This window comes from Ascaphus truei, chromosome 1 (assembly GCF_040206685.1).
Source record: "Ascaphus truei isolate aAscTru1 chromosome 1, aAscTru1.hap1, whole genome shotgun sequence".
Classification (NCBI taxonomy): Eukaryota; Metazoa; Chordata; class Amphibia; order Anura; family Ascaphidae; genus Ascaphus; species Ascaphus truei.
Genome location: NC_134483.1, coordinates 117,953,501 through 117,974,596, shown reverse-complemented (window position 1 = coordinate 117,974,596; position 21,096 = coordinate 117,953,501). Strand labels below are relative to the sequence as shown.

The 21,096-nt window shown below is 40.8% G+C and overlaps 1 protein-coding gene across 2 annotated transcripts in view; it reads left to right on the top strand.

The window, feature by feature from the left end:
• Positions 1 to 20,500, top strand: part of HSDL2 (hydroxysteroid dehydrogenase like 2) — a 62,359-nt gene extending 41,859 nt beyond the window's left edge. For both annotated transcript variants that reach the window (XM_075593912.1, XM_075593904.1), the window contains exons 6-12: positions 3,593 to 3,696; positions 7,810 to 7,908; positions 8,823 to 9,017; positions 9,565 to 9,636; positions 11,188 to 11,334; positions 14,034 to 14,162; positions 20,024 to 20,500. In XM_075593912.1, coding sequence (XP_075450027.1) covers positions 3,593 to 3,696; positions 7,810 to 7,908; positions 8,823 to 9,017; positions 9,565 to 9,636; positions 11,188 to 11,334; positions 14,034 to 14,162; positions 20,024 to 20,136 — 859 coding nt within the window. In that variant the 3' untranslated portion in view covers positions 20,137 to 20,500. The remainder of the gene's footprint in view (positions 1 to 3,592; positions 3,697 to 7,809; positions 7,909 to 8,822; positions 9,018 to 9,564; positions 9,637 to 11,187; positions 11,335 to 14,033; positions 14,163 to 20,023) is intronic.
• Positions 20,501 to 21,096: the final 596 nt, after the last annotated feature.

The following is a 21,096-nucleotide window of genomic DNA, read 5'->3' as shown; positions in this document are numbered from 1 at the left end:
AGTACAGTCTCAGAGATGCCGCGGATACGCAAAATTTGGCGGCGATCCCTGTTCTCCTGATCCTCCTGATTATCCTTTAAGGCATTGATCTCATGGCCCAGGCGAATAATTTCTTCGTCTGCGTCAGTTTGGTGGTGCGCAGCCTCATCTAGCTTGGTCTCCAGCGTGGTAGTTCTTTCCTGCAGGCCGTGGATGTCCTGCCTGATCTCTGCCACAGCCTCTTTTAGGTTGGTTTGCAGGGACCGTTGGAGCTTAGTGAGTAAACCTCTAAGTATTCTTTAGTGATGCCTCCGTCCACGAGTGGGGTGGCCTCAGCGGGGCTCGGTGGGTCGTGAGGGCCTTGTTTGCTTTTCTGGCCTGAGGCCTGGGCGCCATCTTGCCTCTTATTCCCCGCCTCAGCGGGCCGCTTTGCGGGCGTAAAGAAGTTCCCCACGCCCTGAGTTGAGGGGGTTTTCCCTTTAGATGTCATCCTGACAGGTTCAGGGGTTGATTTATGGGTTTTTTGAAGTTTTTTGGTGGGCTAAAACTTCTTTAAAATAGGGTTTAGTCGGAAGGGTCTCTGGAGCTCTTCCTTCAGCCGACCGTCCTGTGTGACGTCATCGACACGCCCCCCCCAAAATGTGAATTTTAATGAAAAAAGCGAAATCTACAATAAACGTGGAATAATGTCACGTCAGCAGGAAATTCACAAAATAGACCCCAAGTATAGTGATGTGGGGAAACTATGCAAGAGACGGGATACCACAATGGGAAAGGAGAAGGGAACAACAAACTAAGGGGGGGGCGGTGAGTGTGTGGATAACAATGGGGGGGCAATGTTTCGGGGTAAGAACCATTTCCTCGGGCCCGTTCCCTCAAGTCCAAAGGGATAACGGGTACTTCCCTAGACCCTTATAACCCCACTATATAAGAGCACAACCAAACACAAAATGCTATGAAATAGAATAAAGCAAAAGTTCAATGAGTCCAGATCCTAGTAGGAGAATACAATTCTCAAGAGATACAAAGTCCAACCGTAAAGTCCTTGGTCAGGGTCTGGATTATTCTCTCTCTCCGCTCTCCTCTCTCTCTCCCCTCTCCTGCTCTCTCGCTGTGTAGGTAATGCTAATTTCGCTTTTTTTATTAAAATTCACATTTTGCCATATTCCGGGTTTTGACCATTTTTCCAATAGTCAGTGAGTGCTGGAACATTTCAGTGTGTTTATCGTCTGTTATATAATTTGTCAGGAGCACAACCTTGACTGAAAGTAAAAGCAAACCTTTTCTGTGGTACGGTTCCTATGTGTGCAATAAATTACACCCACTACCACAAGATTTCTGAATTAGACGGTGCAAAGATGTTTAGATTTCTTATAGTTGTAATACTTTTAAATAGACCAACATAAAAGTTCTTTACAACCCAGTTCACATACAATCTTTTAAAAACCCGACAAGTCTCTTCCTTAGATGTACTTTCCCTGTTTAAACAGACTTGTGATATATTCAGAGCGTCTGTACAATGTCTGTGCAGAACCATCATGTGGTTTGCATGATATCATATCGCGCACTTCAGTGACTGTACAATTTACCATTAAGAGATTAATCAGATACGTTGGTGTGTTTCGCATGCATTAAGGTAATAGCCCACGCATTACGAATGCTCTCAATGGTACTGCGTTAAATCTTACAGTAAATATAGTGTTGGCGTCCACCGGTATTTCAACCTGATAAGTTTTATATAACTACTTTTTTGACATTTTAGCCCTGAGTCAACATTTCTGCTTTGCACGTATATAAACGTATTTCTTGACTTCATCATATCTTTGAGCGTGCGTTTAAAAAAAAAAAAAATATATATATACTATTTATAATAGATTGTTACGTTTGTTCTTTGTGCTCCCTTTTGTTATGAATTTGTTTGATTTTAAACACTTCAATTTGCATGCAGATAAATGGCTAATCCTATTCTACGCTAGAATAATTATTGGTATCGGCATAATAGGATGTGCTTCCATATTTCTGCCTGTTCACAATTGATTGTCTCTACAACAATGTCCTGATTAAAATCTGCATTCACATGCACACAGCTCTGAGTTTCAAGTGCTGCTTGAAGTTGTCAAGAAACACTTTGATCCTGGTAAAAGCGATCACAGAATGATGCCAATGCTGCAGGAAGGGACAAAGAAACTGGTTTTCCATACACGTGTGTGTGTGATACACACAGAGACAATGGATAAAAAGGAAACCTATCCAATTAATTTTACATTTAGCCTTAAGAAAAGGCCTGGATTGTGTTCCTAATTGGTGTGATTTTCCCCATCTTCAGTGTCTTTTCTCTTTTCAGTATTAGTGATTCACACATCATGTTGCAGTCTCTTTTAGTCCCAATTTAAGGCAGGAAACACTGTATCTCTCTATATTGGGTTTATTTACAGGTGTTAAATCATACACCAACCGGCCCTTTAAGTCAAAACAAAACATAAGAACACCTATTCCCTTTAGGGAAATAACTAAATTTTGCTTTAGCCCTTTCTAATGACAGCTGGCCAACTATACTGGTTCCCAACTTGAAACATGTAGTACCAAATGCACCGCACATGAACAGTCTTAAGCACATCAATAAAGTGCCTCTCTTATCTTAGTCCATTGGAGCAGACGTCCCCGCTTCAGCACAGCTTCGCGTCCTTCCTTCCTAGGGGAACTCTCCTCTGCAAGTCAAATGCCAAGGACAGGACATCCCGCTTCAGCACGGTCTTCCTTCCTACCTAGGATTAATGACCCAGGCAGACCCAGCAGGCTCCGTGGCCACCGTCCAGCAGGCCTAGGGGTCTGTGCCAGCTTCCACAGCTGGGGAGGACGCTTCACTGTCTCCTTCTCTGGGACAGAAATCTCTCTCACTCTCTGTGTCACTCTCAGCATTGCAGCTCCCTGTATCTGCCTTAAACACTTCCTTGTTCACTCAAGGAGTCCAGCCTGATTAATTAGGCAGCAGCTGCTGCTGGCTACTCTAAGGGATTAACTCTCTGAGATCTGCAAATGTCCCTTACTGCACTGTTCCAGCACCTAGAGGACAGTGATGGTGTGTGTGTGTATATGTAGATATATATGTATATATATATATATATATATATATATATATATATATATATATATTTTATAATGGACATATTACTGTATGGTCATTTGCATGTATTAGACAGGTCTGCAACCCTGCCTTTCACTGTTGTCACCCAGCACACAGTGATAACACTGCAGCAAGGGATTCTGGGAGATGACATGCAAATGAGCACACAGTGAACCCTTTTGCTTCAAAACCATATACCATGGTCCCTTATAAGCTTATGCTTGCTGTATTGCACAGCTTTTGAGCTTTGTGTGTGTATCTACAGTATCTCTCTCTCTCTTTCTCTCTCTCTCTATATATATATATATATATATATATCTATATATATCTATATCTATCTCATCTCGCGTTAATAAGATATATTCCTTAGAATGCATAGTTCATACAACTAGCCTGTGGTTCTTCTATGGACTACATTTTTGATGTGTGTCTTCTGTGCAGCCGTTGTACATGTTACTTGATTAAGATTCACTGTCATTTCTTTTTCAGGTCAAAAATATGTATCCCTTATTTAATGAAAAGCAAGGTGGCCCATATTCTGAATCTGAGTCCTCCTCTAAATTTGAAGCCGGTCTGGTTCAAGAATCACTGCGGTAGGTGCTGGGATGTGGGAACAAGACATTGGTATCGGTGTTATCCTTAATGTGTTACTCTTTACCAATATTTTGTCACTGTCCTATGTATAAAGAGGTGTAGCAAACATCTCTCACAGACTCTGTGTATCTTGCACCATTGTCTAATAGAAACAGCACTGATTTGTTACATATGGTGAGTCCTTTAGCATCTCCAGCTGGCAGAGAGGCTGCTGTTACCTTAGTGGGAGGATACACGTATCGGCCTGTCTTCATATCGTACTCCATTGTTGATACCAAAGTTTCAAACAGATCAACAAGTTGTGATACCTTTTCTAGGCCTAATATCACAGGTCTCTATTAGCTTTGTAGCTTTTTCTTCAGAGTGAAATGTCAGCTGTCTGTCCATTAAAAGTTATCTAAAGATGAAAAGAAGAGTTCAAGATACTCATGACAAGTGCATCCTGTGGCTGCAAGAGTTGACGTTGTATGCAGAATAAAATACAGTGCATTACAACCACTTAAATCACTATTATTCACAATTGAATCATGTGTTAACCCTGACCTAGATTGATTTATCCCCCCCCTTTCAGCAAAGGTGTGTTTATCTGTCGTATTGGTGATTTAGTCTGGTTTTATCGAATGTCCAGCCAGTAATGGGCAATTAGGTCTGTTTTATTTGGGAGGTCGTGTTATTTGTTAATAGTATAAATTCAAGCAGCGTTTTGGGAAGATTTGCAGGGAGGACAATGTACTGAAAGTGTTCATATTTTAAAGGGAATATTTTTAAGTGTGTCTAGAGTTGTACAGGAGGTTGACTTTAATCTGCCTGGATCCTACACCAACATCTTCTACATGAGGTATTGCTGAGCAGTTTTCTGGGAGCTTCCTCCTCTACACATATATGCTATACTTTTTAGTCTGCACCATTACCTTCTCCTTCTATTATAGTCTCTCAGAATCATCACGCCTTGTTTCATTCTCTTCTCTCGTACATGACCTGTTCTTCTTTCACACTCCAACTCTGCACTAATTGAAACATGTCTCCCGCACTTTAACTCCGCCCTGGATGCAGATCTATCCTATGGTGGGCTTTCCTTCTCGCACACACCTCGCCTCTTGGGGTGCCTTTATCTCTCTACTCTCTCTCTGCTTATTGCTGTCATCTATAGGCCACCTAACGCTACATGCTCACTCTCCAATTTCCCTTCTGATTTTGAATACTGTTATGCTTCTTCCTCTCTTCTGACACACCCATTCTCCTCATAAGGAACTGCAAATACAACATTGGCCCCTCTCATTCCTTGGCATCTCACCACCTGTCTCTCACTTACTCCTTTGGGTTCCACCAATGGACTGCTACCAGCACCCACAAGGCCAGCCATTTCCTTAACCTTGTCTTTTCTAAAAACTGTTGCTCCTCTCCTTTTCCTCCGTCACATTCCTCACACACCACCTCCAGCATTTCCTTGCTATACACGCAACCTGCGTTCCATTGGCCTTCAGTCCTTGAAATAGAGCCTAAAAAAATCCCTTTACTGATCCAAACTGCCTTTTTGCAACATACAACACTGTCCTCGCCGCTTCACTTGACCAGTATGCTCCTCCTGAACAAAGACACTCATGGCACTCCAACCCTGGCTAAACGCACAGCCCCTCTTTCTGCACTCTTGCACTCGTTCCACTGAACGGCTCTGGGGGAAGTCACACACCGGCTGATTTTCCTTCACTACAAATGTATTCTGTCCTGCTCTTTTTCTTGCTAAACAGTTACTTCACCTTTTCTTAAAAATATTTTTTAAGCGAGCATAAATTCAACCCTTGACATCTCTTCTGACCTTTTTTCGACCTCCTGCTACATTACACTCCTTCCTTCCATTACACCCCATGACTTTGCCTATTTATTTCAAGTGCAAGGTGGAAGCTACCTACAAAGATATCCCACCTGTCCCTTGCATACCCATCCTTCCTAATCCTCCTCTTTGTCTCTTCTCCAGTTACAGAGGAAGAGGTATCTCTCTGCTGCTCTCCTCAGCCTCCACCACATGCAGCCTCGACCCATTCCCTCCCATCTCTTGAAACGTCTTCCCTCTTCTACCATGTTCCCCATCCTCACATCTTTAACTCATTCTCTGTTCTGGTACTTTTCCAACTCCTTTTAAATGATCTCCTGTTCGACCTATTGTTAAGAATAACACCCATGATCCTACCTACTCTTCTAAATATTTCACTGCCTCTCTCTCTCTCTCGCCTTTTGCTTCTGAACTTCTGGAACAAATTGTTTCTTTACGTATACTTCAGTTTCTCAACTCGCATAATCAACCTAACCCTCTCCAATCAGGCTTTCATACAGCATAATTGACAGAAACTGCACTCACCAAGAAGGCTAATGACCTCCATATTTCCAAATCTAATGGAGCTACTCCATTCTGTTTCTTCTTGACGCCTCCTCCACTTTCGATCTGGCCTCGCTTCCTCACAACACTCTCCTTTTACAGTCCATTCATAATGCTGCTGCCCAAATTATCTCCTGCTTCCATTGGGAAAATAAAGTATTAATCGCTATGGTATAACTTTGGGGTGCAACACTTTTTTTTTGTTTGTTTTGTTTTTGGAGCCTTCCCTGGAGTTTCAGCACCCGCAAGTATTATTTGAGTGAAAATATGTTTTTCTGCATTCTAAACTCTGTCCCATTCTTCTTCTCCTTACTCTAGGAATTGCTGATTAGCATGGTCATTAGGCAGAACAGGGAGTGGGAAGAAGCTATGATTCACTCCAGTAACCTCTCCACCCCCTCTGCCCAGGGGAGAGTGGGATACTGGGGTTCCCAGAGATTGGTGACCCCCCCCCCCAATTCTCTACAACCCTCTGCACCTCAATATATCTAAACGCTGATCTCTCTATACACCCCTACTTGTCTCCTATACTCAACCCAAGGTTGTCTTATCGTTGCACCTTTTACCTCTACAGCCCTCTTCCATCTTAAACCTTTGTCACTAATCTCTCCCTACCTTTGGAATACTCTTCCACTCAATTTTCTTCAAGCACGTACACTTTCCACATTTAAAGCCCAACTAAAAATCCATCTCTTAAAAAAAAAAAAAAAAAAAAAAAAAAAAGAAGCAGCTCATTAAATGGCTTACACCTCTGCTATGAGCGCCTGATGCACTTGACATCCCTGACGGCACTTTCTATGAATCCAGTTTGACTCCTACTTTGTCTATAAGCCTCCCAACATACCACTTAGATTGTCAACTCTGTGGGGCAGGGTCTCCCTTTGTCTTTGTGTTATAATTTACCTGTTGCACTTACCACCATTGTTTGTACTGTATTTACCTCCTATTGTAATTTTGAAAAGTGGTGCGTACAGTTTTGGACTATGTAAATACAGTTCTACATTATTCATCCATTAATTACTTAGCTAGGCCCTCGGACTGTCTGCTTATGCTATTTTCTTGGAAGTTGCGCAGGCAGCAAAGCACATTTTGTTCACACTAAAATTCACTTGCAAGTTAAGATAATATAAATGTTACAGGTGTTTATAAATGCTTGCAAATTCTTAAAATATAATCATTTTGAGTCTCAATGTTTCCATGATTACATTTTAATACTCCTGTGATCCTTTCACTCCTAATTTGTTTTTGGATCTGGCCCCTTTGGAAAGCTTTTTAAAGAATCCTGCTCTAGAACAGCTGTGCGCAAACTAGGGGGGGGGGGGGGGGTTGCGCGCGCGCGGCGGTTACAGAGGCCCCGCGCTGTTCCCCAAAGCATTTAAATGAAATGCCAGGGAGCACGTGCGAGGCCATTGTAACTCGCTTACCTGGTCTCCGGTGGCTCCTGGCAACACGTAAAATGATGCCTCTGGGTCACATGACGTTGCGGTGCCATGCCAACACGGCATCAGAAGACGCTGAGAACAGGTAAAAGGGGGGGGGGAGAGCAGACGGGGGACGCAGTCTGAAAAGTTTGCACACCCTTGCTCTAGCATATTAATGTTCTTGAGAAAATAATGGACTAAATGGAGTTGAGGCCTTCAGACTTTCGTACTGACACAAGCAAAGCACTGTGGGTAACATATATTAGCGACTGATGTACTGTAATGCATTGAATGCGGTTCTTGCTTTTGTGTTTCAGCTTACACCATTGCCAAGTACGGAATGTCCATGTGTGTGTTGGGGATGTCCCAGGAATATAAAGGGGACATTGCTGTCAATGCTCTGTGGCCCAAAACAGGTGACTCTTCCATCTTTTTCTAACACTCAGTGCTGGTTTTTATTCTTGCACTGGGATGAAACGATAATAAGTAACAACCTATCGTATCCATTCTAAAGGATTGGGTTAGGACTACAACAATTAAAGGGGTACATCACAAACATTACTGGGTTTTGGCCACTCAAATGTTTGAATTTCACAGATTGCATAATTCATAAATACTATTATCACTTGTGCATTAGGCGGGTTGCAAAGGTAAAATGTTTGGGCAAAAAGTGAAATAAAAAAAAAACAGGCAGGTTCCCGTGTACACGTCTACTAAGCTGTGCTATGCTGTAAGGCACTTTACAGCTTATTCACGTGATCACTCCTTAGTAAATATGGGCTGTGATTGTTACCATGCGTTACGAGCTGATTCTTTGCTACTTTTCGCATTCTTCCATGATTCGAACACACAAAGTTGCTGCTTCCTATTTAGCCATTAAACACCCTGTATGGAAACTAGTACGTGGTACCGGTAACTACACTGCTACGTCCCCGGGGCTGAAATTAATGCAATTCAGAAGCACAGGAACTCAAGGTTCCCATCTGAATCAAATGTAATAGGGCAGGTTTAAACTTATAGGGGTCCACATTCAAAACGATAACAAGTCAAGAGTGACATTATGGGCTTATTTGCATGTCATTACCCAGAATCCCTGGCAGCAGGGGAAGCCCTGTTTGCATAGAGATAATGGGGTAAGACGGGGTTCCAGGCCTGTCTGAGACGTGCAAATGCCCCACACGTGGCATTTTTATCTTCTTTAGAGAAAAGTGAGATTGATTAAATAATACATTCAGCTTAGAATAACTGTTAAGGATAATAAGGGGTTGAACTAATGGTTTTTGTAGGTTCTCACTGGTAGGGAAACTTCCTTTTTCACTCCTGTTTACAGCTATACATACAGCTGCTATGGAGATGTTGGGGGGATCTGGTGTGCTGAGCCAGTGCAGGACCCCTGATATCGTGGCAGATGCTGCATACGCCATTCTGACGAAACCAAAGGATTTCACTGGGAACTTTGTAATTGATGAAGAACTGCTGAAGCAGGAGGGAATCCGGGATCTTGATGTCTACGCAGTTTCTCCAGGTATAGATAGTTCCATTTATCTCTCCATTCTTTAGACCAGGAGTCTAATATTGGTGCCATTGCATGATTTGGGCAGTGGCTTTTGGAGCAATTAGGAGAGCTACGCGGCACAGTATTGGAACGGGACGTATTGGAGTTGTCTCTAAGTGCAGTTCCCCTTCATTTTTCTTAACTTGGGTTAGAGGTAATGTTAACCTCCTTTGTTTAAGAGATCACCATCAATTGTAAGAAACTGAGATGTCCAGTTTCACTATTTTGCTGACGAAACAAAATTATGTAAAGGAAAAATTGTGATTTTCATGTTACGGATCAAATCTTGTTGTATATTTGCAAATGTATAATGGAGCGAGAGCGGGGTGCTGTTTGCATGCTAACTGCTGAATATATTTGGAAGCGAGTCCTGCCAGTGACATTACTGCATTACAGTTTGACCCTTTTATTCATTGGAAGTTGAATAGTGCTATGCTAGGATCATAGTAAATAGTTACACTGCACAGGCCTATGATGGGCGTAGTGGATGTGCTTATTTTCTTGATTTCTCCATTAGGGCATCCACTACTTCCAGACTTCTTCTTAGATGAGGATCCAGAGACTGTCACCAGTACAATGGAAGAGCTTGGTAGGTGATTTGTTTCATAACAACTCGCATATCTAAGAATGAAAAGACAAGGAGTTCAGAAGGAACTGGAGTGCCCATGAAGGTTACCTAATGATTTAAAGCGCTCTGCTGTTCTTGGCTGCAAAGTGGGCATAAAAAGGGGATGCAGAATTCTGAGATGTTTTGTCTATCAAATATTCATTGATAAAGTTAGATTCTACATTTTATTGTACTGGATCAAATAATTTGGGGTACTCTGCAAATAAAATGAATAGTGTGTGTTTTCGACTATCTTCGATCGATCTATCGATCTATCTATATACACACACCTGTGACCTTGTTTACTGTGAAGGTTCTTCAGTGAATGAGAGACAATCGTAGATGTGCAGCTGTGATTGCACAATTGTTCTTGAAACAAAAGGTCTGAGGGGCATCACTACAAAAGTGAGGAAATTCACCTGCACCATATATGTCAAAGAAAAAAATCCTATTGAAATCAGTAGGATTTTTCCTTTGCATCTTGTGCCATTTTGTTTTACTCTACAACTGTACCACTTTGGTAAAGATAGTGTGAACAAAAGTTGCAGGCGCAGGCCCAGATATACAATACCAGTCCAGTATTAATAACAGTCCTTGAAAGTTTTAGAGAGTTGAGACAGTCCTGTTACGCTTTAGCACACAGACTCTGTGATGTTCACTCAAAATTCATGCCTTATAAAGGATGAGCAACAAGAACACCATTGCGCAGTACATATGAGATTAGGGAGACCCCCCTCACACTTGCTAACTACTTACAATATTTGTGTAGTCAGCATACCCCAATTGGTATCTTTAGGGACTGGTATTCTGGTAACCTCCGATCTTTCTTTCATATGTACTTCTCCCAGAGCGAGATATCTTGGTCACTGATGAAACCTCCGTTTCTGGTCTCTGCTGATGTACTTTCCTTTAGGAAGAGGGGTGGAAGTCCATCTGCATAGCCATGGCTATGCTTTTTTTCACACTATCTTTGCCATCTATTGCTAGATCCTAGTGGATGGATCTGTATTGTATTGTTTGTAGGCTGCCATCCTGCCACTTCTGTTTTGCAGCTAGTCAGGATATTGCTTGTGTTATTTCTAAGTAAGTTTCACACTGTTTCCCGCATCTGTTTCTCTCTATAAGTTAGAGAGATACATTATTGGTAACTATTGATTATTTCATTTATGTTACACATCACATTGTTTTGTAAGGCAACACTGTTATCACGGTTAGACACAATATTGTTTTATTAGTTGAGCGCTATTTATAGTGTTAGTCTTTAGCTCTCTTTTTTCACTAGTGTACCACTTTGGTGCTGATGCCCCTAAGAACTTGTCCAAATGTGATGTCATGGGACCGCCTTGATGTCGGTGCCTTTTATACATAGACATGTTAGAGACACATCTTTTTTCCCACTCTGGTTATAAGAAAGTTCGCCGCACGGGGAATGCGTGCCGGGGACCCAAGGAGAGCTAGCCAGCTAATCTGACACAGTATTTATCAGTGTTATGCTTTCTTTACTCCTCATCATTTATTATTGTTATTTTATAGGTGCATCTGCTGCTTTCAAGGAAGGAAAGGCACAGGCAGCATCAAAGTCCACCAGTCAAGTAGGAGAGACGTTTAAAGTTATTGAAAAGTCTCTTAATGAAGAGGCTATAAAGTCTACTCAAGGAGTTTATCAGTTTGTACTGTCTGGTAAGAAATTCTATCATGATTATTAAATATTAGTGGAATAACTTAACCTGTTGCATGCTGAGGTTGTTTGTATCCTTGAGTGTTGAAGACATTTTGCAGCTTTTAGTGCTAGTAATGTTTAAGCCACAATAGTGATGGATAAACCTAAACAATGTATAGATGGGTTTTTTTTGGCAGAGCCTGTAGATGATATTATTCTGTTTTTTTTATTCTTCACCCACATGCAGAAATGTAATTCCAAATGCTTAAAAAAAAAATCGGTAATTTCAAATCAAGTGTATAAATCCTTTATTTGATGTCGCCCACAACCTGTACATCAGTATGTTCAGCCCCCTTGCTGCCCCACAACTCTTTAAGAATGGTATTTGCAAAGAAGTGATTCAGGAGCAATGGAAATGGTGACATCTGTAAAATGTAAAACACAACTAGCCTTCCTGGATTTGACATGGCATAAAAATGTAAGAAATATGCATACATTTTACAAATGCATGTAGTGTATAATATTAGGATGACCTAGGCTCTTCTACCAGTGGAGTTCCCTTGTCTTCAAAGTCACACCACATTGTAGGACCTTCCCACCGCTATATTAAACAGCCACAGTGGAGAAAAACTATAGAAAAGCGAAATGGTGGGGTGCTAAATCCTGTCCAAAGTTGAAAAATGGGACTGGTCCATTTAAACTCCAGGGATGGAAGCCTCTATGGAAAGACCTCCCTGACATTCCCTCTCACATTCAGAACGTTTCTAAAACATGTCGCTTTTTCCTCCGCAATATTACTAAGATATGCCCTTTCCTCTGTTGCTCGACTGCTAAAACTCTGACTCAGGCCCTCATTCTCTCCCGTCTAAATTACTGTAACCTCCTGCTGTCCGGCCTTCTTGCCTCTCACCTGCCTCCCCTACAATCTATCCTTAACGCTGCTGCCAGAATTACTCTGCTCTTTCCTAAATCTGTCTTAGCGTCTCCCCTCCTGAAATCCCTCTCCTGGCTTCCTATCAAATCCTGTATCACACACTCAATTATCCTCCTCACTTTTAAAGCTTTACTCTCTTCTGACCCTCCTTACATCTCGGCTCTAATTTCTCGCTATGCACCATCCCGACTCTTGCGTTCTGCTCAAGGATGTTTTTTCTCTACCCTTTTTGTATCTAAAGCCCTCTCCCGCCTTAAACCTTTCTCACTGACTGCCCAACACCTCTGGAATGTTCCCCTCAATACCAGACTAGCACCCTCTCTATCCACCTTTATGACCCACCTTAAGACACACCTGCTTAACAAAGCATATGAGTAGCTCCATGGCTGATCAATAACACCTCATACATAAACCTTGGTCCCTTGCAGACGGACTTACCAGAACGCCCTCCTACTGTCTCTGTACGTTCTTCCTACCAACAAAATTAGATTGTAAGCTCCTCGGAGCAGGGACTCCTCTTCCTAAATGTAACTTTTCTGTCTGAAGCACTTCTTCCCTTTGTGTTTTATATCATTTATTATTTATATGAGTGTCCCATATTACTGCTGTGAAGCGCTATGCATATTAATGGCGCTATATAAATAAAGACATACATAAATTAGCTCCACCCTCTACAGCGTGCTGCCACTAATAGATATCAAACACCAAAGATGACTGCCTCCGGATCCATGAGCTACACGGTCAAAAAACGACATGTTTAATATTTTCAGGCTATATTTTAAAACGACCAAAGATTACTAACGGAAGTGACATGTTGAAGGCGTTAAATCTGGGCGAGTGCCGTCTTTGCAAAATACGACACTTATAAGTATTTTAAATTCTATTTTTAAATTCTTTTGTAAATATTCAGGGGTTTGGTTTCCTCTGCCTGCTAACTTTTTCTTCTGATATCGCTGTATGAACAACAAGAGTTTGCACAGGCAAAAAAAACCTCTCACAGTCTCTTAGATGAGTGACTGATGAGGACAAGAATAAGTGTAGAGGTAACATGACTTTGAAATTGGGCTTCATTTGCAAAGAAAGCGAAGTAGCCAAATATTTGCTTTAAGCAAAAGTTCTGTATATTTGTTTAAAAACGATTAAAAAAAAAAAAAATATCAACAAAATATTATTTTTATTCGACTACCATTTTATCTTTAAAAAGCGTGTAGTTTGTCCAAGATACGTATGAAAGGGAGAATGCTTTGAACGTGGCTATTTGTCATTTTTCCGGGAGTCTCTGTACAAGACTTGATCATTTCGTCTTCTTTTTTTTTAATAGATGCAATCTCACATTAGACCAAATTGAATTAATGAGACCGACCTTTTTAGAAATTTAAAAATAGGAGGTTGTTCTGCCTTTAAAGCAGAGTATTGAGTATTCTCCCCCCCTTTTCCGCCCCCCCCTCTCTTTAACTTTGTTTTTATCCCAAAGTTTATGGTGGTTTTTATTGGGGCAGTATCTCCTTGGACCAAAGTCAACTATTGGACCATGTCTCATGGGTTTAATGTGGCTATATGACAGAAATTGTGACAATTTTACTTGGGTTAGGATGGATACTTTCTAAGGAAGCCAATTACGTGAATTATTTGTTGAGAGAGAACATTTTGTGCCTGCTACGTGGGTTTGACTCTTTAACGCTGTTACTTTAAGACTTGATATTTTGGTAGTTCACAGATCTTATTTCTGTCAAATGCGCTGTTTATAACTCTGATGAGCGCTTTTCCATTGGCTGTTGTACTCAGGTGCAGAAGAAGGCACTTGGTATCTTGACCTGAAGAACAGCGGTGGCGGAGTTGGAAAAGGGGATCCGTCTGTCAAAGTAGATGTGGTGATGAGCATGGACAGCAAGGACTTTGTGAAAATGTTTGCAGGTCAGTTCCTGTCTCGGTTTTTGTAGGTGCTTCTGACAATGTCATTTTAGATCTAAAGACGTAAATATTTGCATTACCTTAACTCATAAGTGCGGTTAAGTAGTTACCCAAGTAACTAGTATGAGATTAGCAGGAGCAGAAAGTCTAAGGGCCACAGCAACCTGAAAAGTAATTGTAGCCAAACAAATTTATAGGGAAATAGAAAAGAAAAACGCAATTATGAATATTTTTAAGTACTTTGCATTCCTGTATTTTTTTTAAAATACTGTTTTGGGGATTATTTTTTACCATGACATTGGTAATTAGTACCTTTTTAACTTCCCGTTTTGTATTTGCTTTTTTAATTACTTCAATAGACAATAAATATATTCATGTTTTAATGAACTAGATCAGGGGTGCTTAACTCCAGTCCTAAATCCCCCTCCACCTCCCAACAGATCAGGTTTTCAGGATATCCCAACTTCAGCACAGGTGGCTCAATCAGAGGCTGTCTATGACTCATTGAAGCACCTGTGCTGAAGCAGGGATTGGTTGAGCCACCTGTGCTGAAGCAGGGATATCCTGAAAACCTCACCTGCTGGGGGGGGGGGGGGGTTTGAGGACTGGAGTTGAGCACCCCGAGGGTAGAGGGTAGTAAACCCATCATATGTTGTATATTATCAATCTACATATATATTATTTTTTAAAGTTGTCATACACTCGCTGAGCCGAGCCTGGTTTGCAGCCTTGTAAGCACATTGAAATACAACTCATTAGAATGATCACTGTGTAAGTGCCACATGCTCCTGAGTTCAGTGTGCTCCTGATAGGACCCTCCTCCTGCAGGATCGCCTCACTCACCAGCTTCATTTAACTGGTCGCTATTGGAGATCTGACAACCAGCACATACACAGCTTGCTTTTCAGGGGGGGGGGATGGAGGGACACAGTGGAACACTGTACCTCTTTTCATAGACCATCTGTTAAATTTTAATGCATTATTGTGATAATTGGAGAAAAAAATTTATAAAACAATTAAAATGTAATCTTTAGTATTTACAGAAATGATAACATAATTGTAAACTATTTTGAAATTTGAATAAATGCGCATATCCTTGCGCTGTCCAAGAATAATATTCGCCACCCCCAGTCCCATCATCGCATCAGTTCCTTAACCTTTTTTTTGTCTTTGCAAAAAAAGTATGTGTATATGTATAAAGAGGGATAGTAGCGCCAAATTATATGTAATAATAAATGAATTCAAATAATATTACGTGAAAGATGAGAAATTAATGTATAGTTGTGATTATATAAATGTATATGTAAATACACAAACAATACAAACAACATAAAACCGAGAGAAACCAGTCCCTTAAATGTCCAATCTGTAAGGAACGCTTCCGGTTGAGGGGTGTAGGGCAGCTTTCAAAGGGGTGACCCACATCCAAAATAGAACCTAAAAGGAGAAAAAAAGAGCGCTCACGGGCCATAGAGTAAAAAATACATTTAATAAAGGGAAATAGGATGGGAGGAAATAAGATCACTCACAGGGGAAGGTTAAAAATCAAGCAGAATACAAATATCACCGCCAACTGTATGAATCTGCGGTGAAGATCCGAACTTCCATGTGTGCAGCAGCCTGTAGGAACCGGGATCCGTCTCCAGCTGGACTCCAACTGTACTCTGGCAGTCACAGACTCTGCCCGCAGTGTGTTCCAAATTTCACGGCTTCTGATTCAGCTCCAAACGCGGTTCAGCCGACACCTAGCTCCTTCATGATGTCGTCGTGTTGTCGTTCCGGACCCATTTTGTCACTAAGCAGCGACTTTCTCAAAGGAGTATGAAAGGTAGTCCTTGGGTATGACAATATATATCCTATAGGTTGCCTAGCAACCCGTTCATAATGTGGATTCAATCGTAAACTAATTACGACAATAGTTGACGTAGAAATCAGCAACTTAACACAATATGTTTATCTAAAATGATATAGGTGTGATAGGACCTATAATAGACCATGAACTCACATAAAAAGTAATATTAAAACATACATAATATATAACATATTAATAAAAAACATAATAGAAAACAGATGGGGGGCGAAGGACAGACCCTACATATAAAATGCATAGATAATATGCTATGAGAATTTATGGGGAAAATCCATGTACCTAATGTATTCACAATAAATCATATAATAACCAAAAGGTAGAATGATTGAATATTGGATTAATGCAACCAGAGTAATACATATTGCTGCAAAGAGCACAGCAGCAAATAGATGCTCATTACCATAAATGGAGTTTATCAAATGTTCAATATTTGTTTATAATTGTGTATTTGTATTGGCAAAGGGAGAAACAGTGGAACCGATGACCGTAAAGCCAGTCAGTTGACATGTCAGAGAGCAGAGGAGGAAGAACTAGACAATAATACTAGTGTCTAAGAATTCATTGAATCCACCAGGGGCCAAAGTGCCCAACTGGTAGATCCAAAATGTCTCTCTTTTGCACAGACTTTTAAATCGATTACCCCCCAAGGTTAGGGGTGAGATATGTTCCAGACCAACAATAGTCAATTGTCATCAAATAAAAAATAGGTGTCAGCATAAATCTTATACTATCTAGTATAAAACTCTTTTCAATTTGAGGAATTGAGGCATCTGTATTCAACCAATAGCTGATTGCTTCAACCCCCCCTGGAATGTTCAATGCAAGTGTAGAAAGAAGACACATCGCACGTTGCCCATAGATTGATGGGCTTCCATTTAATCTATGAGATGGAGTCAATGATGGGCAGCGTATCCCTAATATGGGACCTGACCTTGGCTACAAAGGGTTGGATAAAATAATATACATATTGGGATAGGCCGGACGTCAGGACGGAACGGCCGTGGGCATGAGATTCGCCCCCAGCTATGCCAATCTGTACATGGGATTCTGGGAGGAATCTTCCGTGTGGCAGTGCGCCAGGCCCGGGCGGGTCTTGTGTACTATGGCCATTTCATAGATAACATTATTATTTGGGATGGTGAGGAGGCAGTCCTTCAAGATATTTTGGATTCTTTTGATAATAATTTGGGTTTTAAATGTACTTTTGAAATTAGTTCTACATCAATTATATTTTTGGACCTTGATCACGACCATAATAATATTATCACCAAAACACATTTCAAACCGGTTTCTGTTAACTATTTATGTCCATTTATCCAGCAGTCATTCTGATCATTGACTTAATAATATCCCATTGGGACAGTTTCATCGCATGAAACAAAACTGTTCCAAGGAGAGTGACTTTGTTTCTCAATCCAATATTCATGGAAATAAGTTTGTCAAGGGCTATAAACCAAAACTAATTAAGAACTCTTTCGATAAAGTTGTATCACTAGAGAGGTCATCCCTACTAACGAAATCTATGGCAAAAAGAACTACTCAGTCTAAATATGTTATACAGGAAGATAGTTAATTTTAACTCTCAGGCCCCTAAGTTTATTACAACTTCCAATCATTCGTGAAGGTCTATTGGTAATATTCTTAATAGAAATTGGGATATACTGAAATTTGATCCCCATTTAGGATTCTCATTGCCAAACAAAGCTTCAGTTTTATTTAGAAAATCCAGGAATATCAAAGGTATCCTGGCTCCAAGTAAAATTAGGCAAAGTGATGCATCTACCCATGCCGCCTCTCTGAGTCGCCATGGGAAAAACAGGTGTGGCAGGGGTCGCTGCATCACTTGTAAAAATGTATTATTATTATTATCTAATAATTTCATTCCTTTCACAAAAGTTAGTTCGCACAAAGTGAAAGGCGATATCAATTGCCTTAGCACATAAATCATTTTTCTGTTATCTTGTGGTTGCGACCAACAATACATTGGCTGCACCATTCGTCCCCTGAGCACCCGCTTTCTTGAGCACAGAAGAAATATAGTTAATGGTCTACACACTCAGTGTCAAGACACTTCAATTCAATACATAATAAAGATCCTGCAACATTGACTATTGTTGGCCTGGAACATATCTCACCCCTAACCTTGGGGAGTAATCGATTTTAAAAGTCTGTGCAAAAGAGAGACATTTTGGATCTACCAATTGGGCACTTTGGCCCCTGGTGAATTCAATGAATTCTTAGACACTAGTATTATTGTCTAGTTCTTCCTCCTCTGCTCTCTGACATGTCAACTGACTGGCTTTACGGTCATCGGTTCTGCTGTTTCTCCCTTTGCCAATACAGATACACAATTATAAACAAATATTGAACATTTGATAAACTCCATTTATGGTAATGAGCATCTATTTGCTGCTGTGCTCTTTGCAGCAATATTTATTACTATGGTTGCATTAATCCAATATTCAATCATTCTACCTTTTGGTTATTATATGATTTATTGTGAATACATTAGGTACATGGATTTTCTCCATAAATTCTCATGGCATATTATCTATGCATTTTATATGTAGGGTCTGTCCTTAGCCCCCTGCTGTTTTCTATTAATGTTTTTTATTAATATGTTCTATATTATGTATGTTTTAATATTACTTTTTATGCGAGTTCGTTGTCTATTATAGGTCCTATCACACCTATATCATGTTAGATAAACTTATTGTGTTAATTGCTGTTTTCTATGTCAACTATTGTCGTAATTAGTTTACGATTGAATCCACATTATGAACGGGTTTCTAGGCAACCTATAGGGTATATATTGTCATACCCAAGGACTACCTTTCATACTCCTTTGAGAGTCGCTGCTTCGTGACGAAACACGTCTGGAACGACGACACATCACGCAGAAGCTCGGTGTCAGCCGAACCACGTTTGGAGCTGAATCGGAAGCCGTGAGTTTAATCAGAAGCCGCGAAATTTGGAACACACTGCGGGCAGAGTCTGTGACTGCCAGAGTACAGTTGGAGTCCAGCTGGAGACGGATCCCGGTTCCTACAGGCTGCTGCACACATTAAGATCGGATCTTCACTGCGGATTCATAGAGTTGGCGGTGATATTTGTATTCTGCTTGATTTTTACCTTCCCTTGTGAGTGAGCCTATTTCCTCCCTCCCCATTTCCCTTTATTAAATGTATTATTTTTTTTTACGCTATGGGCCATGCGCTCTCTTTTTTTTTCTCTCTCTCCTTTTATGTATAAATGTGTGTGTATATTTACACACATACACATTTATATATACATATACGCTAAACAAAAGTAGTGCTACTGTAAAAAATAACCCCATCCCCAGCAAGATCAAAAATAATAATGAAAACAGAGACCATTAAAACCAAAATGATTATATAGTCGATGAAGAGGTAAGTAATTAATTACATTCTTTGAGTATGGAAGAAAAGACCATGAAATGTTTTTTTAATTTTTTTTTAATAATTATTATTATTGCAAAATCATACTTAATGAGTTTTACGTTTTGGTAACTCGGAACTATGACTGACTAACTAGGCATTTAATTAGTTTTTTTCAATAGAAATATGAAGGGATTCCAAGTCAGGAAGTGCATTTAGTGATTTTATTTTATTTTTTTGCCAAAAATGCCCTTAATGCGTTCTAACTCTACAAAAACGATATTGTGTATAAAATCTGGTCAACGTTTCAATTTTTCATGATTGAAAAGATTCTCCCCCTCTCTCTCTCTCTCTTCCCCTCCTCTCCTCAAAATATCTTGTCTAGTACTTGAGCTCGCATATAACATTGCATGAGGCTCATGAAAAGTAAATGCATTGAAATGACCCAGTGCATCGAATGACATGTACAATATCAGGTGACTGTTTTGGAACCCACCGGCCCAGATTAACAAGAAAAAAAAAACATATTGCTGACTTGAGCTGGTAGTTTGCTGCTCACCAGTTTGAGTATTAATGGTATTATGTTTTACCAACAGGAAACCTGAAGCCTACAATGGCATTCATGTCTGGGAAGTTGAAGATCAAAGGAGACATAAGCCTGGCTATGAAGCTGGAAAAACTGATGGCCCGGATGAGTTCTAAATTGTAAACGCAGCAAAGCATCTTCGCAGCTATCCTTATTTACATATTAATAGATGCATTGCAATGATAAATGCTGCTGGCACAACACAATGCACCCACAGGACAGCAGAGCACACGTTTTGTTGCAAAACCACACAATGAATTGTATCCAAGTGCTCTATATTCGTTTTGTACTTAAACTACAACTATTGCCAGAATATATTGAATGTAACAAAGCATTTATATGTAAATCATTTCTTTTTTTTTCTTTATATGTATTATTATTAATACAAAATTAAATGAGTCAAATGTACTTTGACCTAACTGCAAAGTGTGAAAATAGAAATTATGCCTTTTCAATACATTAAAAAAGAAATATTTTAATGGTAAAACTGGAAGTTTTTTTTTTTTTTTTTTGAAGTGAAATTTCTTTAGTGGCACCTCATTTGAACTGGGGCAAAAATGGATTGTGGAGACAGAAATTAAACGGATGTGACGTCAGTGCTGGCAGTTGAGGCCGGGCTGTGTTCTGGCTCAGCCCGATCCCAACCGCTCAAAAAATCAGATCGCCGCCGCCGCCGCACCCCCCACACGACCGCTGACATATCGCCGCCGGCGCCGCTCCTAACGGCCGCCGTTCCCCGCTCGCTGCCATGCCGCGCATGCGCTGTTGTGATGGCTAACCCCTCCCCTCAGCCCCGGCCGTTCCAGCACATGTGTGCCGCCATTCCCCCCAGATGCATTGCTACAGCGGCTCCCGGGGGGCTGGAGGCCGCTGACCCGGCTGCCGGAGGAAGCCAACACCAATGGCTGCGGGGTCTGCATGCTGCGCAACTGTGCTGCCATCGGGGGCGAGTGAACATCCGCCATTGCCGCTCCCATGCCGCGCATGCGCAGCAGTGATGGCGGCAGAAGAGGCTGTTGGTGTTGGCTGTGCAAGGGAATGCGTCCCCCACAGCACCATCACGGGGGGGGGGGGAGGAAGAGC